A 26,809-nucleotide genomic window follows, 5' to 3' on the forward strand; every position below is an offset into this window, starting at 1 on the left:
CCCCGTACGGACCACGGGTAGTGGGGGCCGATGCAGAATCACCAAGGGGGCGCACGGCCCAGAAGCCCCTGAACGACCCGGTGCCCAGGAACCGCGTGAGCGACGTCTCGGCTAGGACTCTCCTCCGCTCACGAGTACTCACTTGAAGAAAATGGCCTGAAGGCGCCCTGGAAGCCGGTCCGCGAGTAGGCGCGACACGGTGAGGAATAGGGCCTTGAACTCCTGAACTTCTGCTTGTGGAAGTACACCGGATGCCAGTCTGGGATAACAGACATTTTGCACATTAAATCCCTGTGACGGAAAACAGAGGAGGTTAACAGAAAGCACACGGTAGGGCGGCCCTGGGACGCAGCGGGTGGAGTCGCTGCACCGTGACGCCAGGACCCCAAACGGCAGCCCTGGTCCAGTCCCCCCGCCCCTCTGATCGAGCTCACTGTGAGGACGGCCCAGGAGCTTGGGCCCCTGTGCCCGTGTGGGAGACCCGGACGGAGCTTCCGGCTCCTGAGTTCACCCTGGCCCAGCCCTGGATGGAGACCTGTCACTCTGCCTTTCAAATCAATCAATCAATCAATCTCAACAGGACAGCACATGTTACTCATGTGTCCAGTTTCCTGCTACCCCTTCCAGCGAAGAACGGCCAGGCCGTGCCACGGACGCCGCTGGTCTTGTGAGACTGTGCCTGCGGCTGGCACAAAGCAGTCGCTCTGGATCCCGCACTTCGAGCAGATTCAACAACCTTCCAAAGTGGGACAGTAGGGAGGCTCTTGTCCAGGACATCCACCCACACTGCGGGACACCGGCGCGTGTCTTTGGCAGGCAGCAGGGCTGGGGTGCTCAGGCCCTGGGAGCTCTCTCTAAGCACCCCCTTGTCGATACCTGGCACAGCCGGGAACAGCAGCCAAAGGGCAGAGACGGGCCCCCAAGCCCTCTCCTCCCTGCAGCCAACGAGAATTCCAGCACAGGTCGTCACAGTCAGTCTTTTCGGAATTCGGAAAATTAACCACAGACTGGCGGCAATGGGGCATTCGTGGAACTGGCCGCAGCTCGGTAGCAGCACCAGGCTGTGTGGCGCTGTGACCCCTCTGATCCTGAGCCTCCCGACTCACTCCCAACTCTGACAGCCCAGCAAGGAAGCAGCCCTGGGCCACAGGGACACCAGCAGCCACCCGGGACACCAGCAGCCTGGCAGCTGCTGGCAGAGCAGACCGGAGCTCCGTCAGACCCCCACGGCCAGAGGACCATCCCCACCCCACGGGATGTCGTCCCGAAGCACCCACCAGCCAGGCTGGCCTTTGTGAGCTGACCGTAGCCCGTCATGAAGAGGCATCTGTTGGAAAAAATCGGCAGCAATGTTTAATACCACAGTTGTCTTAACAGGGTGAACACCGGGGCAAACGCCAAGCTAACCAAGACGCTCAACAGGAAAAACCGGAGAACGTGGTGTCCACGGGGCCTCGCAAAGCACCCCTGGCCCCTGGAATCTCGAAGGCCGCCCACGTGCGCAGGCTGCACGCTCTCCCAGGCCGCTGGCAGGCTCTGGGAAGGCTGAGGAGGCCCCACCTCCTCTCTGGAATGACCCCAAGACTCTACACACAGGAAGTGAAGCCAACGTGGAAGGCATGCTCCAACCCAGGCCAAAGCCCTCTGGCGAGAACTGGGAGACCGGTTTCTACGGAAACTCCGTCCCACTGTGAGCTGAGCACCAAGCCATGCAATCCGAGGTGTCAGTGGCCAGGCGGGACAAACCACATAAAGTCCAGAAAAGTCACAGAACAAACAGGCCACACAGAAAGGGCTGAGAATGATGATTTCGGGGCTGGCGCTGCGGTGCAGCGGGTTAAAGCCCCGGCCTGCGGCGCCAGCATCCCCTGCGGGTGCCAGTTCGAGTCCCGGCTGCTCCACTTCCGATCCAGCTCCCGGCTAATGCGCCTGGGAAGGCATCAAAGGATGGCCCAAGTGCTCGGGCCCACGTGGGAGACCCGGAAGAAGCGCCTGGCTCCTGACTTCGACCTGGCCCAGCCCTGGTTCTTGCCGCCATTTGGGGAGCCAATCAGCAGATGGAAGACCTCTCTCTCTGTCTCTACCTCTCTAACTCTGCCTTTCAAATAAATAAAATAAATCTTTAGAAAAAAAGAACCATGGTTTCCATCAGTGCTATGTTACACTATTTTGAATGTCCATGGGACAGGCAGCGACACGGGACGCAGACTCTGCAGGGGCGTGTCTTCACAGGCCGTGCGAGCAGAGACGCGGTGTAACGCTGAACCTGCTGCAGACAGACAGCGCCAAGCTGGAGTCCTGCATTTGGTGGGATCAACCTTCCAGAGTACAAGAGAAACAAGGTGTCTCCCAGGCAAACAAAAATCAAGGGAATTATTGCTTCAAGGCATGTTAAATTTCTCAGGAAAAAAAAAGGAAGGAAGGAAGGAAGGAAGGAAGGAAGGAAGGAAGGAAGGAAGGAAGGAAGGAAGGAAGGAAGGAAGGAAGGAAGGAAGAAAGGAAGAAAGGAAGAAAGGAAGAAAGGAAGAAAGGAAGAAAGGAAGAAAGGAAGAAAGGAAGAAAGGAAGAAAGGAAGAAAGGAAGAAAGGAAGAAAGGAAGAAAGGAAGAAAGGAAGAAAGAAAGAAAGAAAGAAAGAAAGAAAGAAAGAAAGAAAGAAAGAAAAGAGAGGCCAGTGTTGTGGAACAGGAACACCGCTGCCTGCCCTGTTCACGGCCTCTATGAGAGCCAGTACTCAATCAAGAGTGCCCGGGTACTCCACTTCTGACCCAGCCTCCTGCCAACGACCTGAGGGGGCACTGGACGATGGGGCTGCCACCCACTGGGAGACCAGCATGGAGCTCCTGGCTCCTGGCTTCAGCCTGGCCCAGTCCTGGCCTGGCAACCTTTTGGGAAGTGAACCAGAAGGTAAGAGCTCTGTCTGTCTCTCTGGCGCTCTGTTCTTTCTCCCCCAAGATTTATATATGTGAAAGGCAGCGTTACAGAAAGAGAAGTGGAGAAACAAATAGTGAGCTAGATCTTCCATCTGCTGGTTCGCTCCCTCAAGTGGCCACGCTCCAGTTATTAAAATCAGAAACAATTTTTTAAACACCAGGAATAAAAGAGGGTATTACTGCTCACCTTACGGAACTAAAAAGCAATATAAGGGAATACTGTAAACAATTGCATGCCAACCAATTAGGAAACCTAAATGAAAAATTCTTAGAAAGACACAAGATATTGAAACTGACTTAAGAAGCAGCAGAAAATCTGCACAGAACTACCACAAATTAAGACACTGAACCCAGGGGCTGGCACTATGGCGTAGAAGCCTGAGCCTCCATCCACGGCACCGGCATCCCATAGGCACCAGTTCCTGCCCTGGCTGCTCCACTTCCCATCCAGCTCTCTGCTGTGGCCTGGGAAAGCAGTGGAGGATGGCCCAGGTCCTTGGGCCCCTGCACCCATGTGGGGGACCTGGAGGAAGCTCCTGGCTTGGATTGGCCCAGTTCTGGCCATTGCGGCCATCTGGGGATTGAACCAGTGGATGGAGGACTTTTCTGTCTCTCCCTCTCTCTGTAATTCTACCCTCAAATAAATATATAAAAATATTAAAAAATAATTAAATAAATTAAGAGATTGAACCCATAACCAAAAAACTTCCCGCAAATGACGTCCAGGACTAAATGGGTCTTTGAGTGAATTCCACAAACTCTTTAAAAAATAGTGAAGGTCAATCCTGCACAAACCATTCCAAAAACCAGAAAAGGAAACATTTCTCACTACTTTTAGATTTAATTAATTGATTTATTTTATTTACTTGAAAGAGTTACAGAGAGAGGTAGAGAAAGAGAGAGAGCGGTCTTCCATCCACTGGTTCACTCCCCAGATGGCCACAACAGCCAGAGCTGCACAAATCCAAAGCCAGGAGCCAGGAGCTTCTTCTGGGTCTCCCATGTGGGTGCAGGGGCCCAAGCACTGGACCATCTTCCACTGCTTTCCCAGGCCACAGCAGAGAGCTGGATCAGAAGAGGAGCAGCCGGGACCAGAACCAGTGCCCATATGGGACACCAGCACTTCAAGCCAGGGCTTTAACCCGCTGTGCCACAGCGCCACCCCCTCTCATTACATTCTAACAGGCCAACATTATCACTGTTATGCCCAGTTCAGTCATCCCCAAAGACCACCAAGGAGCCGATACCGCTGTAAAGCACACGAGAGTTTTATTGCAGGTCCGGCCGGGCCTGGACTCTCAGTCAACACCGACCCAGTGGGTCTGAATCGAGAGCCCCGACCCTTCAGTGAACAGGGTTTTTATAGGGTTTTCAGAGACACTCTATACATCATGGTGCCATTTAGCAAATCATCTCATCCCACGGGAAATTCAAAGGACGTCTCCTAGAATTGATTAGTGCATCCAGTGGCGGGAACGGACCTACTAAAGGTGGTTGGATGGCTTTGGGGTTGATGCCTTTTGAATTGATTGGCCGAGGCATAGGGTCCGAGATGATGGGGTGTATGTGCTGAACTGCAGGGTCTCGGGTAGCTATCAGTCACCTTATCTGCCCTGAGACGACACCAGGAACTCTAGGCATTTCTCTGTTATCTGCTCATCGGCTGTTGCTAGGAGAGTTTATCCCAAGGGGAGTTCATTTATTTACTTTTAGGAGCTTCTGGCTTAGGGTTCAGGGCCTGGTCAGGCCCAAGTTACAAGATGGAGGCCTAATTTAAAACAGTTACACCTTGAGCCAGGCTCAGGTCTACAATCACAATGCTAAAACCAGACAAAAATAGAAGAAGAGAAAGCTAAAAATCAATATTACTTATATATGTAAAGAAAGTTCCCAAACTGGCAAACTAAATCCAGAAACATTGAAAAATAGAGAGAGAGAGAGGAAAAACAAAACAAAACAAAACAAACAAACAAAAAAAAAACATGTGCACGTGGGCTTTATCCCAGGAGCACAAACACGGAGCCTCGCCAGCCTCCACTGCGGACTCAGGACAACCATCACCTAGTAAGCTAAGCGCGCGCAGGAAGACACACTTGCCGATCCCAGGCTCAAAGAAGGAAACACGGCGCCCACAGGAGCGGACAGGGACTTCCCTGACCGGACGAAACCCCTCCCCAGACTCAAAGGAAACGCAGCCGAGATCAGGACCAGATGAGCGTGGCTGCCCCGCCCTTCTGCTCAGCGCTGCACGGAAGGCTCAGGGCAAATTGGCAAGAAAAGCAAAAAAACCAGACCCACAGCAGCGATTAAATGTCAAATTACATCTGCAAGTGACATTATCACGTCTACAGAAAGCCCTAATGAACACACACACACACACACACACACAGTCACAACTCATAAACCAGTCCAGGAAGCCTGCAGACGCACGGTCAATATGCAACAATCAACTGCATTTCTATACACCTGCACGAACACTCTGAACACAACTGCACGTTAAAAATCATCACCAGGCCGGCGCCGCGGCTCACTAGGCTAATCCTCCGCCTTGCGGCGCCGGCACACCGGATTCTGTCCCGGTTGCCCCTCTTCCAGGCCAGCTCTCTGCTATGGCCCGGGAGTGCAGTGGAGGATGGCCCAAGTACTTGGGCCCTGCACCCCATGGGAGACCAGGAGAAGCACCTGGCTCCTGCCATCCGATCAGCACGGTGCGCCAGCTGCAGCACACCGGCCGCGGTGGCCATTGGAGGGTGAACCAACGGCAAAAGGAAGACCTTTCTCTCTGTCCACTCTGCCCGTAAAAAAAAAAAATACTAAGAGATAAATTTAACAAAAAATGCAATACTTGTATGCTACAAAGTATTGTTGAAATAAAATTGGATCGGAAGAGATAATTCCATGTTTACAGTAAAGATGGCAATTCTCCCCAAAAGGATCTACATTTCAAAATCCCATGTGTCTTCTTTTTTGCAGAAGTTGACAAGCTGATCCTAAAATCCATACAGAAATACAAGGGATGCAGAACAGGCAACACAACCTGGAAAAACAAGAATGAAGTTGGGGGGCCAGTGCTGTGGTGTAGCGGGCGAAGCCACCTGCAGTGCCGGCATCCCATATGGGTGCTGCTTCGAGTCCCAGCTACTCCTCTTCCCATCCAGCTCTCTGCTGTGGCCTGGGAAAGCAGTGGAAGATGGCCCAAGTCCTCGGGCCCCTGCAACCTCATGGGAGACCCGGAAGAAGCTCCTGGCTCCTGGTTTCGGATCAGCACAGCTCTGGCTGTTGCAGCCACCTGGGGAGTGAACCAGTGGATGAACGCGTGCGCGCGCTCTCTCTCTCTCTCTCTCTCTGCCTCTCCTTCTCTCTCTGTGTAACTCTGATTTTCAAATAAAATAAATCTTTTTATTAAAAAGAAAAAGAATGAAGCTGGAGGACTTGTACTCTGTGGTTTCAAAACTCACTTCACAGCGACAGTCACCAGACGGTGTGATGCCGGCATGAGGACAGACACACAGGCCAGTGGGGCACAGAGTCCGGAGGGGAATGCTTACATCTGTCGATCATCGGTTTCTGTTGAGGGTGCCAAGATCACTGGACGCGGAAGGAGCCACAGCACCATCTTCCCAACCCACGGCGCCGACACACCTGAATACCACCACAGGAGAGTGGAGCCGGACCCCCCCCCACCACACGCAGAACTCACTGGCAACAGGTCAAAGGCCTAAACGTGAGAACTAAATAGATAAGGTTCGCAGAGGGAAACGCAGATGCCAATCCGTGCATCAGGCCGGGGCGGGGGACGTCCAGCCCGTGGGCTGTGTGAGGCCCCACCACGGCCACTGCGGGGGGGACGGGGTATTCAGTGAGTCTACTGAGGCTAATTTTTAAGTTGATTATTTTGCATGGCCCACAAAAGGTGTCATAAATATCCAAATGGCCCTTGGCAGAAAAAAGATTCCCAGCCCTGTATTGGACGACGACACCTTGGGTGTGACGCCAAACCAAGCAACTGGAGACAGACGGATTAATCGTGCTTCATGCTCCAAAGGACTCCAACAGGAAAGTGGAAACACAACTCGCGGGTGGGAAGAATTCTTCGCCAGTCACATCTGATAAGGATCAGAGAGCGGAATACACCGAGGACGCTCACAGCACAGGGAGCAAAAAGCCGACCCGGTTTAAAAGCTAGCAGAGGCCGGCACGCACAGTTCTCCAAAAGTGAGGGCTGGGGAGGTGCTCGACCCTGGTCACGCGCGGAATACGAACCAAAACCCAACGAGAGCGCCTTACCCTCACGGGAGGTCAGAAACACAGTAACCCCCGCGAGGAAGGCGGTACCGGAACCCTCACCCTGCCCGTGAGGCTGTGAGCTGACGCAGCTGCGTGGGACACAGCTCGACAGCTTCCGGCAAGTCAGGCGCAGACCTGTCAGGTGGACAGACTCCAGAGGACCGGAAAGAGACGTCCACACGAACACGCGTACGTGGACATTCCCAACTGCACCATTCACGACAGCTGAGGAGCCGGGACAGCCAACACCCCACCACCCCCCCCCCCCGCTGTGGATAAACGATCGCGGCGTGCCTGCTCCAGGGACTACCACTCAGCCACAGAAAGGGATGACGCTCTGGTCCACGCCGCCACACACGTGACCCTCGGGAACACAGTGCGAGAGAAACCCAGACACCAAATCCCCCACAAATCTAGAGACAGGAGGCAGAGCAGCAGGAGCTGGGCCGGGGCAGGGGAGGAGCCGGGCAGGTACAAAAATGTCCTGGGATTAGACACAGGCGACGGCTGCACAACGTGGTGAAGACACTAGGCCCACTGAGTCACCCACTCTACAGGGATGGAACTGAACGAGCGCGAGTTCTCCCCCAGCCAGAAAGGACAAGGGGGCGGGGGGGGAGGGGCATGGGGAGGGGCAGGGGAGGGGAGGGGCAGGGTACTGGCAGGAGAGGGGGAGGGGAGGAGGAGGGGCAGGAGAGGGGGAGGGGAGGAGGAGGGGCATGGGGAGGAGAGGAGGAGGAGCAGGGGAGGGGCAGGGGCGGGGGCAGGGCAGGGGGAGGGGAGGAGGAGGGATGGGGGAGGAGGAGGGCAGGGGAAGGGGGAGGGGAGGGAGAGGAGGAGGGGCAGGGGAGGGAGGGAGAGGAGGAGAGGCAGAGAGCAGGGACGGGGAGGGGAGGGGCAGGGGAGAGGGAGGAGAGGGAGGCGGGCGGGCAGGAGGGAGCATGCTTCGGTGTTGCACCCAAGTGCACCATCACTTAGTAGACGCGCAGCCCGCTGGCCGGGCCACGCGCAGCGGCACAGGTCCTGTCCAGCAAGGCCAGGGCGTGTGCCCGGAAGCAACGGGATGAGGGCATCTGGCTCAGGGAGGAACCCTTCACTGGACCGACAGCGTGAGACCTGAGAAATTAAAACGCAACCAACTCAACCGGGTAAAGAATTTTTTTTTCTGAAATTTACTTATTTATTTGAAAGAGAGAGAGAGAGAGAGAGAGCGCGAGAGCGAGAGCGAGAGAGAGAGAGATCTTCCATCCACTGGTTCAGATGACCTCAGTGGCCAGGGCTGGGCCAGGGGGGAAGCCAGGAGCCTCCTCCAGGTCGCCCACGCCGGTGCAGGGGCCCCAGCACTTGGGCCATCCTCACTGCTTTCCCAGGTGCGTTAGCAGGGAGCCGGATCGGAAGTGGAGCAGCCGGGACTGGAACCAGAGTCCCTATGGGATGCTGACGTCACAGGTAGTGGCTTTACCTGCTATGCCACAATGCCAGCCCCGGGTGAGGAATTTTAAGGAGGAATATAAATGACTGAATTCAGGTGGCACGTGCTGAGGACTGGCTATGAGCAGGACACACGCACGAGACTGGTGTCAGCCGAGGCCAGCGTGGCTGCACGGCGAGTTAACCTGCCACCGGCAGCACCAGGACCCACGTCCGAGAGCTGGTTCAGGCCCTGCTGCTCTGCCTCCAAGCTCCCTGCTCCTGTGCCTGGGACGCAGAAGGTGGCTCTAGCACCCGAGTCCCTGCCACCCACGTGGGAGACCCAGACGGAGTTCCAGGTCCCAGGCTCGTGCCATTTGCCGAGTGAACCAACGGCTGCAAGATCTCTCTGCCTCTCCCTCTCAAATGAAGTAAGAACAAATCTTTAAATAAACAGACTGATGACGACCAGTGGTGAAGCCTCCCCACGCCTAACCAGCTACTGCTCCTCCCCGTTACAGGCGAGGAGATGCCCAGCGCAGGCCAGCGTTGCCCCGGGCTGCACAGCCCAGGACCGAGCCCGTCTTCTGCTCCATGAAGACAGCTCTTCCCGCACACGGCGCATCCGTGGCCGTCACTGCCCACGCCCCCCATTCCTCTTTACCCGACTGCCAAGTTGGATGGCGTCGAGGCATCCCAGGGTGCGGCAGGGTGCGCGGTAGCTGAGGCCCCTCTCCCGGGGGTGGTGGCGCACGGAGCAGCCAGCTCTACTGCACCCATCATCCTGCTCCTGATAACCAGGCACGCGGGGCTTGGAGGGTGACCATCGCCCACGGTGAACCGCCTGCCGTGCACTTCACGGCGAGTGCACAGCGACTCCATTCAAGAAACACTGGAGACGGCAACAAAGACCACCACCACCACCGCAGGAAGCGCAGGCCCGTCGACGCCCCTCGGGCAGGGCAGGTCCTCTGCAGCAGGGGCAGGGGCAGGGGCTGGGTGACCCGCGGCCGCCCGCGGCCTCATCCCTACCACGCAGGTCCTCACTAGCAGGGGTGCTCCGGAGCCACCGCTGCACATTGAGGCTGCCGTGTCTGACCAGGCCTTCCCGGTGTGAGCGTTCTCCAAGCTACCCCTCCCCCAACACCTGGGCCAAGGCTAGCGGCCACGGCCGGGGGGGGGGGCTGGAACAGCAGAGGAACACGAGCCGGCCCGCTCCCCGTGACTCACCCCCAACTCGGAATTTCAGAGGGGTGGGCGGCACGCCTGAGCCCTGCAGGAAGGGGGCCTCCCTGCGCACCTCCACCGCACCATGGCCGCACCCCTGCACCCCACCACAGCTGCACCCCTGCACCTCGACATTGCACCCCTGCACGTCCACCACAGCCGCACCCCTGCAACCCCACCACAGCCCCCCTGCACCTCCACCACAGCCGCACCCCTGCACCTCCACCACAGCTACCCCTGCAGCTCTACCACAGCCACCCCTGCACCCCCACCACAGCCACCCCTGCACCCCCACCAAAGCTGCACCCCTGCACCTCGACATTGCACCCCTGCACCTCCACCACAGCCACACCCCTGCACCCCCACCACAGCCACCCCTGCACCCCCACCACAGCCGCACCCCTGCACGCACCCCTGCACATCCACCACAGCCACACCTCGACATTGCACCCCTGCACCTCCACCACAGCTGCACCCCTGCAGCTCCACCACAGCCACCTCTGCACGTCCACCACAGCTGCACCCCTGTACCCTCACCACAGCCGCACCCTTGCACCTCCACCACAGCCACCCCTGCACCCCCACCACAGCCATGCCCCTGCACCTCCACCACAGCCACCCCTGCACCTCCACATTTCACCCCTGCACCTCCACCACAGCCCCCCCCCGCACCTCCACCAGAGCCGCACCCCAAGCATCGCAGACGTCCGGGGCAGCTCCTGGACTCACTGTGGGAACCCACTCTACCGCAGGGGTGAAACCAGAGACTTCTCCCCAGACCCCCGCCCCCACCACTGCCCGTCAGCTCATCGGAAGGAATGAAGGAGTTGTTCCACTTGCAGACTCTTCAAGCAGGAATTTAGGAATGTGACTGTCCCTAATGCCGTTAGTTAGAGTGGCTCCACCTGCAAATGCTGCACCTTAAAAGGCCTTTCAGGCCGAAGTGCAGCTCTAAACAGTTTGAGTGTGCTGCCCTTGCCCAGGGCCTCGGGAATGCAGGTTCTCAGGCCCGCCCCAGCCGCCCCGGAGGCTGGGGGACCCCAAGTCCCAGGTGCCCCGAAGGCTGAGGGACCCCAACCCAGACCCCCGGAGGCTGGGGGACCCCAACCCAGCCGCCCCGGAGGCTGAGGGGACCCCAACCCAGCCGCCCCGGAGGCTGAGGGACCCCAACCCAGCCGCCCCGGAGGCTGAAGGACCCCAACCCAGACACCCCGGAGGCTGAGGGACCCCAACCCAGACACCCCGGAGGCCGAGGGGACCCCAACCCAGCCGCCCCGGAGGCTGAGGGACCCCAACCCAGACACCCCGGAGGCTGAGGGACCCCAACCCAGACACCCCGGAGGCTGAGGGGACCCCAACCCAGACGTCCCGAAGGCTGACGGGGACCCCAAGTCCCAGGTGCCCCGAAGGCTGACGGGGACCCCAACCCAGACGTCCCGAAGGCTGACGGAGACCCCAAGCCCCAGGTGCCCCGAAGGCTGACGGAGACCCCAAACCCAGACGCCCCGAAGGCTGACGGGGACCCCAACCCAGACGCCCCAAAGGCTGACGGGACCCCCAACCCAGACACCCCGGAGGCTGAGGGGACCCCAAACCCAGACGCCCCAAAGGCTGAGGGGACCCCAAACCCAGACGCCCCGAAGGCTGAGGGGACCCCAACCCAGACGCCCCGAAGGCTGACGGGGACCCCAAACCCAGACGCCCCGAAGGCTGAGGGGACCCCAAACCCAGACGCCCCGGAGGCTGAGGGGACCCCAAACCCAGACGCCCCGAAGGCTGAGGGGACCCCAAACCCAGATGCCCCGGAGGCTGAGGGGACCCCAAACCCAGACGCCCCAGAGGCTGACGGGACCCCAAGTCCCAGACGCCCCGAAGGCTGACGGGGACCCCAAACCCAGACACCCCGAAGGCTGAGGGGACCCCAACCCAGACGCCCCGGAGGCTGAGGGGACCCCAAACCCAGACGCCCCGAAGGCTGAGGGGACCCCAAACCCAGATGCCCCGGAGGCTGAGGGGACCCCAACCCAGACACCCCGAAGGCTGACGGGGACCCCAACCCAGACGCCCCGAAGGCTGATGGGGACCCCAAGTCCCAGGTGCCCCGAAGGCTGACGGGGACCCCAAACCCAGACACCCCGAAGGCTGAGGGGACCCCAAACCCAGACGTCCCGAAGGCTGAGGGGACCCCAAGTCCCAGACACCCCAAAGGCTGACGGGGACCCCAAGTCCCAGATGCCCCGAAGGCTGAGACCCCAAGCCCAGACACCCCAAAGGCTGACGGAGACCCCAAGCCCCAGACGCCCCAAAGGCTGATGGGGACCCCAAGTCCCAGACACCCCGAAGGCCTACGGAGACCCCAAGCCCTGGGTGCCCCGAAGGCTGATGGAGACCCCGAGCCTGCCCAGAGACCCTCCCATGCCAGCCAACCTCACAGCCAGGTGACTGCTCCCGTAACCAAGCCCTATCTCTGTGGCCAGTGGGTGTTGTCTCCTTGTGACAACGCGTGAGCTGGGTGACATGATCCACATTCCGAGAGGTGGGGAAATTCGATGTCAGGGCGGAGAAGCCAGGTTTAACCCACAACCAGGGACAAGACCCCAGCTCCCCCGAACTGCATCCCGGGCTTCTGGCTCGACTGTGCTGGGTGTTTGTAAGAATTCGTACACTTGTGTGCATGCGTGTGCACATGTGGACATGTGTTTGTACATGTCTGCATGTGTGCACACATCTGTGCATGTTGTGCATGTCTGCATCTACATGTGTGTCTGCGTGTGTGCATCTGTACATGTGTCTGCATGTTGTATCTGTACATGTTTATGCGTGTCTGCATGTGTGTGCATCTGTACATGTTTGCGCATGTCTGCATGTGCATCTATACATGTGTTTGTGTTGCATGTATGTGCGCGTTTGTACATGTGTTTGTACGTGTGCATGTGTGTGTGCATGTTTGTGTCTGCATCTGTGTGTGTGCATGTGTGCACTGCATGCACATCTGTACGTGTGTCTGCATGCATGTGCACATCTGTACATGTTGTGCGTGTCTGCATCTGTACACGTGTGTCTGCATGTGTGTGTGCATCTGTGTCTGCATCTGTACATGTGTCTGTGTATGTCTGCATGTGTGCACATCTGTACACGTGTGTGTGTGTGCATGTGTATGTGTCTGTACACATGTGTGTGCATGTGCCTGCGAGTGGCATGTTGCGTGTTCTTATGTGAACAGGTAAGAATGAAGGTGGCAAACACTCGCGGGGTGATAAGCAAACCTCCCGCGGACCCCCGAGAGCAGAGAACCTGACAACCCTGCCACCTACTCAGACAACTACAAAAACCCAGCGCAGGGCATCTGCACGAATTTCTAACCAGACTGGAGGACTCGGGGGTTCACGCCGCCTGCCTGAAGCCCAGGCCAGCCTCCCGACCCCGGTCTCTGTCTCAGATCCGGCAACCCCGGTCTGCAGCTCCAAACACAGGAATTACAAGAATGCAAGTTGATTTACAAATATATCCAAATGATAGGGCTTCGTCAAAAACAATTCAGGCCATCATCTGAATTCAATTTAGCAGAATAATGCACGGTTGTAAAGGGGCCTGCCTCCTCAGCCAGGCAGCGCCATGGCACGGCGCTGCCCCAGGGTCTGGGCCACGGCCTGCCCCGCAGGGGCTCCCCAAGTCCCTGACAGGACCTCCCCTCCCAGCCCTCACCTGAGCACACACCTCTCCCGGCGCCCACCTGCACGCACTCCCAGACACCCCGCAAACCCAGACGTCAGACAAGGCTCTCCAAGTTAAGGTGCCGTCGCGGAGCCGCGACGTGTTCAGGACCAGGCGAGGAGGGGTCCACTCGGAGCACTGGGCCATCAGGGCCCGGCAGGTGCGGAAACAGCGCGGCCACAGTGGAGGGAGGCGCGGATCCCGGCACGTCATGTACAACGCACAGTCCAGGGCCACACCCCGCGCTGCCCCCACTCTGCAGGGGCTGCCCTCCCCACCTGAAGTCCCCCGCACGTGCCTACAGGCCCGTGCACCCCGCGCCGCATCCCCCCCCCGGGAGACCAGCAGCCTTGGAACAAATGGCGTCTCCGCACCACTGTGGGCCGGCCCCAGACGACCCAGCACCAGACGCAGCTCCCGCGGACTGGACGAGGGGCGAGCCCTGCAGTGCTGCTGTCCTGACGGCACCCACCTGACGGCACCCGCAGCACCCACCCTACACTCTAACCAACACTCGGCACTCACACCACTCACACCACACACTCACCAACACTCACCAACACTCGGCACTCACACCACACACTCACCAACACTCGGCACTCACACCACACACACCACACACTCACCAACACTCGGTCCTCACTCCACACACCCTCACCACACACCACACATGCCACACACTTAACCAACATTCCGCACTCACACCACACACTCACCACGCACCACACACTCACCACACACACCACACGCCACACACTTAACCAACACTCGGCCCTCACACCACACACACACATCCTCACCACACATCACACACACTCACCACACACTCACCACACACACCACACACACTCACCATACACTCACCACACACACCACACGCCACACACTTAACCAACACTCGGCCCTCACACCACACACACACACACACAGAGCACATGACCCCCAGCGTGCTCTCCCACTCCTTTCCCCCCACGCAAGGCAGAGACCCCTCTGCAGGGAGCTAGTGACCGGGTCAGCGCGGCTCCCACACCTAACGCCCAGGCCCAGGACTGCGCAGTGCCCGCCCCTAACTAGGTCACTCGCGCCAGCACAGCGGGGCCCATGGCGAACGCTGCCCAGAGTCAACTGGGTAACTGAGTTTTTGTGGTAAATCCTACCAACACTGAGCGCCAAAAAGCCCTGGTGTGGAACAGGCTTTCTCCGTCGTGGACACACGGTGCGACTTCAGGCGCCCTCTGGAAACTCGGCACTGCCTGGGGAACGGCAGCCGGGACAAGCAGCCGCCCACACGCGCGCCGTCGGGCAGCCGTGGCCGTCACACAGCCGCCCCGCTGGGGCCAGGCTGGGGCACGGTGGGTTAGGTCGCTGGGTGTCAGCTCAAGTCCCAGCGGCTCCACTTCCCATCCAGCCCCCTAACAGTGAGCCCGGGAAGGCAGTGGAAGATGGCCCAGTCCTTGGGCCCTGCACACACGGGAGACCCGGAGGAAGCTCCTGGCTCTGCCTGGCTCAGCCCTGTCCATTCTGGCCATCTGGGGAGTGAACCAATGGACGGAAATCTTGTTTGTTCCCCATGTGTGTGTGTGTGTGTGTGTGTGTATAACTGCCTTTCAAATCTTAAAAAAAAGAAAGAAAACGGAGGAGTGGGCAACAGCGCGGCTGCACAGACCCGGCCTCCCGCAGCGACGGAAAGTTGTGCTGCTGCTGCCATCTATCGCGGGGAGAGGGGAAATCTGCTGCGAGCCCACGGCAGGGCGAGCGCCAGACGCCAGCCGGCCCTCGCCGACACGGCCGCGCCAGGTCCTCACTGACACGGCTGCGCCAGGTCCTCACTAACACGGCTGCACCAGGTCCTCGCTGACACGGCTGCGCCAGGTCCACACTGACACAGCCGCGCCAGGCCCTCACTGACACAGCCGCGCCAGGCCCTCACCGACACAGCCGCGCCAAGCCCTCACTAACACGGACGCGCCAGGCCCTCGCCGACACGGCCGCGCCAGGCCCTCACTGACACGGCTGCACCAGGCCCTTGCTGACATGGCTGCGCCAGGTCCTCGCCGACACGGCTGCACCAGGTCCTCACTAACACGGCCGCGCCAGGTCCTCACTAACACGGATGTGCCAGGTCCACACTGACACGGCCGCGCCAGGTCCTCACTGACACGGCTGCACCAGGTCCTCACTAACACGGACACGCCAGGTCCTCGCTGACACGGACGCACCAGATCCTCACTAACACAGATGTGCCAGGTCCTCACTAACACGGATGTGCCAGGTCCTCACTAACACAGATGTGCCAGGTCCACACTGACACGGCCGCACCAGGTCCTCACTGACACGGACACGCCAGGTCCTCACTAACACGGATGTGCCAGGCCCTCGCTGACACAGACGCGCCAGGTCCACACTAACACGGACGTGCCAGGTCCACGTTAACTCGGGCACACCAGGTCATGCTGACACGGACATGCCAGGTCCACACTAACTTGGGCACGCCAGGTCCACGCTAAGACGGACGCACCAAGTACAGATGAACACAGACGCGCCAGGTCCATGCTAACACAGATGTGCCAGGTCCTCACTAAGTTGGACATGCCAGGTCCTCACTAAGTTGGACGTGCCAGGTCCTCACTAAGTTAGATGTGCCAGGTCCACACTAACTCAGACACGCCAGGTCCACGCTGACTCGGATGAGCAGAGCTTGGTGACCGCGTGCGTGGGGGAGTTCCCGGACAGCTGTGCACGGCAGGTACGCCTGCTGCCTTGTGTCCGACACACACCAGCACTCGGCGTGCTCTCTCCAGACCTCAGCCCCTGCCCGGCGGCGTGGCCCGGCCCTTGGCCCGTGGCCCAGTCTGTGGCCCGGCCCGTGGCCCGGGCAGCGGCTCACCTGGCCTTGGTACTGCATGACTTGGTGCTGTTGGCTGTGGCGCCGTTGCTCTTGATGCAATTCCGCTTCATCTTCGTGATAAAATATTTCTGAATTCCAGAGTTCTGAAACACAGGAGAGCGACGGGGTTAGCACACACTGGCGACGCGGCGCTTCCGGTCTCGCTGCTCCCACCGCAAAAACAGAGTCCGCAAAGCAGTCGACGACCCACAAGCTCCCGGAGACCGCAGGCTGCTACGGGGCTTCCGCACCAGACAGACGGCCGGTTTACGAGAGCGCCGAGCACCCTCCTCCCCACCCAGCCCACAAGCACCGGCCGCCGCCCCCGCTTCCTGACACCCAGTGCTGAGCCCCGCGTGCTTCCAAGGCTGCGGCTGCCTCCTACTGCTCCTGGAACGCGGCCCAGTGGCCTTGAGCCTGCGGCGCCCCCTGCAGGTGCCCCTGACCGCACAGAGGCGCCACATAACCAGCCCCTCCTCGCACCTCGGCTCGGGGGCTCCCAGGCCTGCAGCTGGAGTTCTGCGTGGGGGCCTGGGAATCTGCGTTGCCGACAAGTTCCCAGGGCGCCCGGCGGCTGCGGCCGCATCCCAGATCTCAGTGCAAACAGCACACCTCCTGGAGCCTTCCTGGACGCCGGCCAGGGGCCTCCCCCATTCCTTCGTGTCCGGCTCCAGACGCGTGGACTGCTGCGAGGCGTGGGGGCTTGGTCCCGCTGGACTCTACATTCCATAAAGACCAGGGCCCAGTTCACTTCTGTCCTCACTGCATCCCCACACCCTGGGCCGTGACTGGCACCCAGGGGTGTTCAAAATCACCACCCGAGGGGCCGGCACTGTGGCGCAGCAGGTAAAGCCGCCACCTGTGAAGCTGGCATCCCACGTGGGCGCGAGTTCAAGTCCCGGCTGCTCCACTCCCGCTCCCGCTCCCTGCAAACACACTCAGAAAGCAGCAGAAGGTGGCCCAAGTAGTTGGGCCCCTGCCGCTCATGTGAGAGACCCAGACAAAGCTCTTGGCTTCAGTCTGGCCCAGTGCTGGCCATTGTGGCCATCTGGGGTGTGAACCAGCAGAGGGAAGATCTGTCTCCCGTCTCTAAGTCTGACTTTCAAATCAAACAAATCAACTTTTTAAATGGTGACTGCCTGACTCTGCTCCTGGTCTAGAGCCCAGCGACTCACAGGTGTGGCCTGCTAAGGACCAACCGGTGGCAGCCAGCCACAAGCCTCTCTCGCTGCCCAGAGCTGGGGTGGGCGGTGACTACAGCAGGAAGTGCTAACACCGCCCACCGGGCAGCCAGGAACCAGCCCAACCTGAGCAAGCTCAAGTCCACCCGGGGATTCTCCGCGTCCACTCTCCCGCCAGCCCTGGCTGCTGGGCGAGCCCCCGGGGGCAGGGCCGTACGCAACCCGCAGCCTCGCGGGGCCCACACGCGCCAGGCGCCTCCTTCACCTCTATGCGAGGGTCCCACGCCTTTCACCCCCCACTCTGGGACCCGAGCCCCTCCCTGACTTCCCGGCACTTGGAAGGACTCTGCCCGCGGACGCGGTGAGGGAGATGGCCGGGCTGCGGGGCTCTGAGCACGGCTCCCCGCACAGGGAGCACACGGCGAGAGGCCACCGCTCGGGCACGTTGCTTCCCTGCCAGGGGAGTAGCGACGTGCAGTTCCTAACAGACGCTCTCTGTATCAGAATCAGAACAAAAGTGCCGTCCATCTGCCTTGGCACCCAGAGAACACAGACCACCACCAGAGTGGGAACTGCGCAGCCACACAGAGACGGCAGCGGAGGCAGACGTGTTGGCACCGCTACCCGGGGCCAGGGGCGGGGGCCCTCATCCCACGAGATGGGAAAAGGGGTCGGAAGCAGCGTGCGAGACTGGCAGCTGAGTGCAGATGCAGGAGTGGAGTCCCCTCCTCCTCCTCCTCGCATTCCGGACGCGCACGCAATCACGCAGGCTCCGCGTCCCCGCACACCTCAGCACTGCCCGCACAGCCTCCCTCGGCACGGGGTGGGCCCCGCCGGCCCCATGACGTGCCACGCCGACCCGCAGGCTCCCCAGCGCCTCACTGTGCAGACTGGAGTCAGGAGTCAGGTGGGCGTTGGGGGGGGGGGGGGAGCAGGAGCAGAAGCTTACCCAGAGGTCCGGCCCTCCCCCAAGGACAGCTCCCCAGGACAATCCTGTCTCCACAGCACCAGGTGGGCTCCCTGGCCGGACGGCACTGCACAGTCACTGCTTGGCAGCCTTGCTCCAAGGCAGGCGCCCTGGGGATGGGGGCGGGGAGGCTCCCCGGTCTGACACCGCTGAGTAGCAAACCCTTGGGAGGATTTCACACTCAGCGAATCCCTTGTCCTGGAGGAGGGGAGGGGAGAGAGATAAATGCGGGGCAAACTGGACCCTTGAAAATCTCGGTCTGGGGCCGGCGCCGCGGCTCACTAGGCTAATCCTCCGCCTTGTGGCACCGGCACACTGGGTTCTAGTCCCGGTAGGGGCACCGGATTCTGTCCCGGTTGCCCCTCTTCCAGGCCAGCTCTCTGCTGTGGCCAGGGAGTGCAGTGGAGGATGGCCCAAGTGCTTGGGCCCTGCACCCCATGGGAGACCAGGAAAAGCACCTGGCTCCTGGCTTCGGATCAGCGCGATACGCTGGCCACAGTGCACTGGCCGCAGTGGCCATTGGAGGGTGAACCAAGGGCAAAAGGAAGACCTTTCTCTCTGTCTCTCTCTCTCACTGTCCACTCTGCCTGTCAAACAAAAAAAAAAAAAGAAAAAAAAAGAAAAAAAAAAGAAAACCCCGGTCTGAACCAAGGCCACGCTCTCAGCTCTCGGCTCAGCCGCCCGCCTGGCCTGCCACGTGTGCTCTCTGCGCAATCACGCCGCCTCGCTGTCCCCAGGCTGAGTGGACGCTCGCCCTAGCCCTGTGAACCTTGCTGCTTCGCTGACCACTGCTCTCTCGCGCGCAAAGACAAGAGCTCCACACTGCGATGCCTGCTAGCCGAGGGCCGAGGGGCCTGGGTGCCTCGGTGGCCTCTGCAAACCCCGAGACCAAGTGCGGACCTGTGAGGTGACCTTCCCTGGGGAGCTGCTCGGGCAGCGGGTGACCCCAGATGCCGACGGTGTCTGCGCTGTGTCAAGAAAGGGCCTCAGGCCCAAAACAGGTAGTGATGCGCTACAGGGTGCGAGAGCCCGGCAGGAGGAACTGACAGGGAGGGCTGCCAGGGTGTCCCCAGCAGCCAGGGCACGGCCCTCAGCAGGTACCCGGGCCAGAACCGCCAGCCAGAAACGGTTGAGACCACCCCAGCCGCCTCACCTGCCCTGTGCTCCCCTGAGGGGACACGGAGCCCACACCCGCGACGCAGGCCCCGCCCCGCCTCGGTGAGGAGCCCCCAGGTCTCCTTTAGCTGCCCAAAGAGGCCTTTCCCCAGAGGACCGACAAGGCCTTCCTCGCCCACCCACACGTGGGTTTCCTGTTTGCTCACAGCCCGGCGGGCAGCCCCGCGGACGGACAAGGACCTGCGCCGTGGCTTTCCTCCCGAGGCCATCTGCTCTGCCCGTGCAACGTGACCCTGACCCCTGACCCGCGCGTCTCCCTTGGGCCACACGCTGGGGCTTCTTCTCCTGGCCGCCCCGCGGTCAGGCAGTCCTGGAGGAGTCGCAACCTGCCCTCCATCGGGGTCTCCATGGCCTCAGCCACAGCGTGGGAGGGTCATCGGTCATCCATCTGCACAGGCAGGTCACAAGGAACACACGGTGCCAGCCAGGGGTAGGACCAGCAACAGTGAAACCGCACAGAGAGGCCCAGAGAAGGGACCGGAAGTGGCACCACCCACACCCCCAAACGCGAGGGCACCCTGGAGGCACCTGCACCTGGACAGTCCGTGACTCAGCTCAACCCGCTTGTGTAGACCTGTATTTGGGGTGTTTTTAGATCAAATCTCAGAGAGCGAGTGTGAGCCTCAACTCCTACAGCCTCTCGTCCCACGTGGCGACTTAGGGAAACCCAGGAGACCCGTCTGTGGCTGAGCCTCCGGGTCCACGCACACCTGCCGGAACTCTGCTAAAGCCCCTGGCTCGTTAACAGCCGGCCGCCGCCTGCCTTAGTCCTGGCTGGAGCTGGTTCTGTCCGCGGGCGCGGGCAGCTGTGGGAGCCCAGCACGGTCGCCAGCGAGCCCTCTGCACCTGCAGGAGTGGCCGGCTGCAAAGCGGCGGGCGAGAGGCAGACAACACGCCGAGAGCAACACCAAAAGGCTCAGGGCGAACATTTCTAGGAGCTCCGGCCACGGGCGGGCCAAGCACCCGTGAACGCGGAGGGGAGCGGGAAGACGCTGCTAACGGGCGCCAAGGCCGCCTCCCTAGGACACACCTGCGGCGAGGCGCCAGCGGCCGCACCTGACTCCCTCTCTAAGTCCAGGCCGCACCGAACGAGCGTCCGCTGGGGACAGAGACGAGGGAGGTGGAATCCGTGTCCCGCCCGCTCCCGGGCCACGCACGACGACAGCGGGGGCTTCCCAACACCGCGACCTCCGCAGGCGGCCGTGGGACCCGGGACCTGGGACCCACGCGAGTGGCCGTGGGACCAGGGGCGCTCTGAGGCATGGCCACCCGCGTCTCCCTGCCGGCCCTCAGCGTCGCCGGCGCCCCGCGTGAGCCCCAAGGGACCGGGGACCCCACTATCGGGCCCGGAGCCCACGACACGTGTGGCGGGAACAGCCAATCACCTGCGGTGGGCAGCAGCGCCGGCCGTCTCAGAGCGGTGGGGCCCTCACGGCGGCCCGCCGAGCCCTCCCAGGCCCTTGCGCTCGCGCGTGGGGTCCGAGAGCCGCGGCCCGCGCAACCTCCCCCGGGGCCCTCTTCAGCGTCCGCCTCTCCGGGCCCTCAGCGGTGCGCGGAACCCCAGGCCGCCGGGCCGCGGAGGGAGGCCCAGCCCACACGGCGTCTCCGGGACGCTGTTGCCCGAGCGACGACGGCCCTCGCTGATTGGAAAATAAGCCCGCGCGCCTGGCAAGAAGCGGGCCTGCGATTGGTCCACACCCAGTGGCTCCGCCCCCCGATGGAACGTCCACCGGAAGTTCCGTCCCCCAGGGGAGCGGCCAGGGCGCGCCGGGCGTCATGGCAGCGAGGTGTTGTTACGCCTCCTGTGCTGCGAGCCCGGGTTCTGAGGCGGACGGCCGGGGCCCGTGTGGCCTAGGGGCAGCTGGCTGCGTTCCCAGTGAGGCAGACTCCTGCCCACGTCGGGGCTCGCGGTGCCGGCTACGTGAGCACCCGCAGCTGCCCCTGGACGTCCGCCCCGGTGGGCATCCCCCTGGTCGCAGAGCCCAGCCCCGGGCCTGTCTGCCTTCTCCAAGCCCGGGAGACCGCGCGCTGCGGTCTGGTCTGGAGAGGCTGGGGGTCCTGGACCACGTGGGCAGCGCGCGGCGGGGTTAACCTGGCGCCAGGTGCGCTGTGCCTCCTGGCACGGACGCGCGGCCCTCCGCTGAGATTCCTCGTGTAGCGGGCTGAGCGGTGAAGGAGCTGGCATTTTCACCTGCTCTCTAGCCTGGTGAACACTGGTGGCCTGGGATCCGCGTGGTCTGGGGAGTGTGGCAGGGCCCTGCGGTCCCGGGTCCGAGGGCGTCCGCTGCTCCCCCAGGTTCTCACAGGTTCCAAGAAGTCCCCTGGTCCCCACTGCACTCAGCAGCCATGCCTGGGGGGACCGGCCGGGCCCTGGCTACTGCCTGGCTCCTGGCCGGTCCGTCAGCGCCTCCTCTGCACTTGACCTCCAGCAGCTTCCGGCCCGGCTGATGACCCCTTGCTGCCCGGAGCACTCGCTCCTGGGGAGGCCCGGGAGGCACGGACGGTGGGGACAGAGGCCGGGACGGCTCGGGGAGTCTGCTCACAGGATTTGTCTGATGGCTACCATCCTTTATGTGGCCTCACTAAAGGGAGACAACGACTCCGCTGCCCTTGGGGAGGGGGCGATTTTTAAAAATAAACAAATGAGAGAGGCCGGCGCTGTGACGAAGTAGTTTAAAGCCTCGGTCTGCAGCACCGGCGTCCTGTACGGGCACTGGTTCGAGTCCCGGCTGCCCCACTTCCCATCCAGCTCTCTGCTGCGGCCTGGGAGAGCAGTGGAAGATGGCCCAAGTCCCTGGGCCCCTGCACCCGCGTGGGAGACCTGGAAGAAGCTCCTGGCTCCGGGTTTCGGATCGGCATAGTCCCGGCCATTGCGGCCATTTGGGGAGTGAACAAGCGGAGGGAAGACCTCTCTCTACCTCTCTCTGTAACTCTTTCAAATAAATAAATCTTGTAAAAAATAAACGAATGAGGTCGGAGCTCGTTTGAAAACGCTGCCGTGGTTATTCTTCCTTTTCTCTGAGATGCGCGCCGCCCTCGCCCTCGCCCTCGCCCTCGCCCTCGCCCTCCTCTCTCTCTCCCTCTCTCCCTCTCTCCCGTTCTCTCTCTCTCTCTCCCTCTCTCTCCTCTCTCGGGTGTTTGTCTTGACAGCCCACGCACCTGCTCGCGTTAGTTCAATCAGCCAGAAACTGAGCCGCGCGCTCCCAACACCGCGGCTGCCAGTGACAGACCATCACCCGCCGCGGGGGCCACGTGGGCGTCTGCCGCAGGGTCCGCGCGGAGCCCCCGGCAGCTCTGGCCGCCGCCCGCAAGGGTCCCAGCGCGCAGAGCGCCGCGCGTGGGCTGCTCACCGCTCACGCTCGCCCCCGCCCCCGCCGCGCTGCACTGCGCCCTCCGGGAACAGGCCTGCTGAGGGAGGGAGCGCGTCACGTGGCACGCACCTGCGCTGCTAGGAGGCAGGATCTGGCCCCCGCTTGTGATTAGTGCAGTTCAGCACCGAATTTGCCGAGCGTCAGGTAAGGAGCCCTTAGTGATTACCCGATGGGCTCGGATGCGGACGCGGGGACGGGAGAGGCACCTGCTCCGGGGGGGTTTCTCAGGGCTGCAAACGCCTACCGTGAAGGGAAGCCTGAACCGTTACCGGTGTTGGCCAACAGAGAGGACTGTGTGTCAGGAGTCCAGCCCGGGGCTGCCAAGCTGCCACCTGCGTCGGGGTGTGATGTCCCCCATGGGAACAGGCTGGTGGCCGCACCCAGCAGCTCCCTGGGGACGCCCGGAGGGGAGGAGCGTCCTGGCTCTGGCCGTGTCCTAGCCCCGCTCCCCCATCTCAGACTTCCCTTCCCAGCAGGTGTGACACCATGGACAGCTTCTAAGAAGCCGAAACGCATTTCCGGTTGCGCCGTACTTTATGGGCACACGGAACCACGGCCGGTTTTTATAAAGCGTTTTCCGTGGAGCTCGGGCGCCCTCTCCGGTGGAGAGCAGGCAGGTTGAGAAGGAGGCAGAATGTTCCGTGCCAGCCAGTGCGCGGGGGCCAGCAGAGCCCAGGGCCCCACAAGCTGGGCACACCCTCCAGGGGCAGGTGCCCCCGCTGGCCAGGTCCCTCCTGAGCTAAAGTCTCATCTCCGCTCTGGGGCTGAGCCGACACTGACCACACCCGAGTCACCAGACCTCCCGGCCCCCTGGGATTTGGGACACCCAGCCAGGGCTCTTCCCCCAAGACCCTGATGGGCCCCAAAGAGGCAGAGCTGGACCTGCACCTGCACCTGGCGCCCGACTCCCCCAGGCAAGGAAGCCCTCCCCTTGGCGGCTCCTGTCCCTTCCTGCTGCTGAGTGTGTCCCCTCCCCCGCCCCACCCCTCACGGGAGGCAGTACTCCTGCTGCCCTGGACATCACCTGCCTCAAAACCCCATGGTCGCTCTGCACCGCCCCTTTGCCACGTGTCACAGAGCTGTGTGTTCGAGCAGAGCTGTATGAAGCTCACTGGGCCACCAACTGGAGACCGTCCGCTGGCACATTCGTGTGCCACACCTGGAGATGGAGGCTGGCAGGGCAGATGGCTGGCCTGGGCCACAGAGCCGCCCCCGAGGCACCAGCAAGTGTGCGGAAGCCAGGCCTGTGCACATGGGTGCGAGCAGCAGGAGGCGCAGGAGCACCAGCCAGACTGCCACGCCCCCAGGGCTCGGCACGGGCCCTGCACAGCTCCCGCGCGGTGAGCACCAAGAGGCAGAGGAAGAAGTGGCCCCCTGGGGACCACGCTCTCAGCTTGGAATGAGGCAGGGGGCAGGGGAAGGAAGCGCACCTGTCACCCCCCCAGAATCTGAGACCTGAAGCCCATAGCGGGATCAGAAAGGCTGTTCCAAGCCAGTGGACAATCAAGCCGGGCTGTGCCGCGGGGAGTACCAGGACACGTGCAGGAAGGGGCCCATGTGGGGGTCAGCGTTGGGAGGACGCCCCTGCACGCAGCCGGGAGCCGGCCACACAGGCACGGGGCTGGTGGGCTGAGGACAGGTGCAGTTGGCTCCACCAGTTTAAGCATTGTTCATGGACTCAGCAAGCATCAGGCGCTGGTTACGCGGCCCCCCGACCCAGGAAGAGAGCCCACAGGGGGAGACACCACCACAGAGGGGCAGGGTTACGAGGAGCACCAGGGTCATGGCGCAGCCATGGTGAGGGACGTGTGCCCCAGCTGCAGGTGGCGTGGCTGCTGGTTCAGCGACGAGGCCGGGCTGGCTGAGGGCTCACCGGGCTTGTCCAGCAAGCAGGCATGCCACAGGGGCCACAGCCCAGCCCAGTGAGGCCAGACCCCCTGCCCAGCACCAGCCCAGAGCCCCAGTGTGCTCCAGACACGAGGAGCGGTGCCCAGGAATGAGGCCATGCTATGCAGTGGGGCAAGGCTGGTGGCACACAGCCACTGGCCACCCACAGCTGCTCGTCCCCTGCACAGGACCCGGTCAGAGGAGGGTTACAGCCCCAGGTAGGGCTCTGAACTGGTCCCTGGAGGACGGCTGCTGGCACCTGTGGCCACCAGGGGGCGCCAGCCGCAGAGCCGGGGGTGTGCAGCAGGCTTGGAATGAGAATGTCGCTGACGCTCTCAAGGCAGCGTCACTCTTTCAGCTATGACCATCCTACAACTCCACGGGGTCAACGATGCCAGGCTCAGGGGACTCAGAGGCCAGCCTGCCTCGGTGGCAGGGCTTGTCCCTTTTCAGATGCACGGGGCGTGTGCAGGGAAAGCAAAGGACCCGGTGACAACCAGGAGGCAGGGGTGGCCCAGGAGGCAGGGGTGGCCCCCTAAACGCTACCGTCCAGGAGCCCCAAACTTGGCAGAACACACAGGTTTAGCTGCGGATCCCATGCTGGTCCCCCAAGTACCTCCTGGGATCTCCCTGGTCTGGGAGCTCAAAAGGCCAGGTTACCACCGGCCTGAGGGCCCTGGTGCTCAAGCCCGCTGTGGGGGTCTCCCCTGTAAGCACCAGCCTGCCCAGGACCCACCCCTCTGCCTGGCCGGGTTCCTCAGCTTCGCCCCCGCCCAGACCCTACACCCTGTCCCCGCTGACTCCACTCTCCCGTCCGCCCTACAGGCCTGCCCTGTAGCCCCCCACACAAACGTGCCAACCACAGACACGCCATGAGGGGCTGGGAGGCGTCCTAGCCCACGGGCCCCATGTTCAGGACTGGGAGACACCTTGGAGATGGGGTCCCCTCGCCCAGGCCCCGCGGCCGGGGGAGCTTCTGAAAGTGCAGAGGGAGGGGCGCTCCCCAGGGTAAGCCCACCCTCCCGTGTCCCCAGCTCTCCCCACCTGGAGGTCCTCTGTGCAGCCCCCAGCACGCTGCCCCTCCCCCCACCCCCAGAATGCCCGCCGTGGGCTCCGTGCCTGGGTCCCGTGTGGCTCCAACATCACTTCCTCGCACACCCTGGGGCCTGACCTGGCCCGGGGTCCCACCGATGCCCCCTCTCCCCACTGCCCCAGGGGGCAGGGGCTCCCTCTGCCTCACTGTGCCGTCCTTGGGGCAGCAGGCGGCACTTGACCAAGTGTGGACAGACGGCTCCCAGGATGAGGGGACCTGCACGCCCCGGACCCCCCGGCCTGACCTGGGCCGCTGGGAGGCACAGGCCCTGGGCGCTGGGCCCTGTGTGACTTGCAGACGGCTCCGGCTGACCTGGAAATCCTGGAATTAAACCCCGTTTTCCAGGAGACACCAGCTTCCTCAGGGAGAATAGCAGTGCGGCCTCTGCTCCCACGAGGAATCGGGAAGATGGCTCTGCAGCTGCCAGGGGGAGGGCAGCCGACGCTCCTCTCCGCCCCTCCTGGGCGACGCTGGGCGCAGTCTGCGGTGGAGGCACCCCGGGCCACAGGTGCACCGGCTGCTCCCAGCCCCATCTCCCAGCGCCTCCCTTCCCTGAGCGAGCGGCCAGCACGCCGGTGCCGGTGTCAATGTCAGCAGGGCTCAGGCGTGTGGTTCCAGAGCGGGGGGGGGGGTGACCGCAGGGGCCTTCCCCGCCGGCCACACACACTCGCGAGACGG

The 26,809-nt window shown here is 61.9% G+C and overlaps 1 protein-coding gene across 5 annotated transcripts in view; it reads right to left on the reverse strand.

Annotated features, from left to right (window-relative positions):
* The window catches only part of EFCAB6 (EF-hand calcium binding domain 6), a 231,497-nt gene extending 210,075 nt beyond the window's left edge, over positions 1-21,422 (reverse strand). For 3 of the 5 annotated variants that reach the window (XM_070053016.2, XM_070053015.2, XM_070053014.2), the window contains exons 1-3: positions 21,166-21,420; positions 16,457-16,560; positions 143-291 (exon numbers count right to left, since the gene is read on the reverse strand). In XM_070053016.2, the coding sequence (XP_069909117.2) occupies positions 143-291; positions 16,457-16,527 (220 nt within the window). In that variant the 5' untranslated portion in view covers positions 16,528-16,560; positions 21,166-21,420. Of the gene's footprint in view, positions 1-142; positions 292-16,456; positions 16,561-21,165 lie in introns of all 5 variants that reach the window. The other 2 variants (XM_089307706.1, XM_070053019.2) reach the window with 2 other exon arrangements.
* Between the last annotated feature and the right edge of the window lie 5,387 nt (positions 21,423-26,809).

This window comes from Oryctolagus cuniculus, chromosome 11, assembly GCF_051225735.1.
Source record: "Oryctolagus cuniculus isolate XC-2025 breed Fujian yellow rabbit chromosome 11, ASM5122573v1, whole genome shotgun sequence".
In the NCBI taxonomy this organism is placed as follows: domain Eukaryota; kingdom Metazoa; phylum Chordata; class Mammalia; order Lagomorpha; family Leporidae; genus Oryctolagus; species Oryctolagus cuniculus.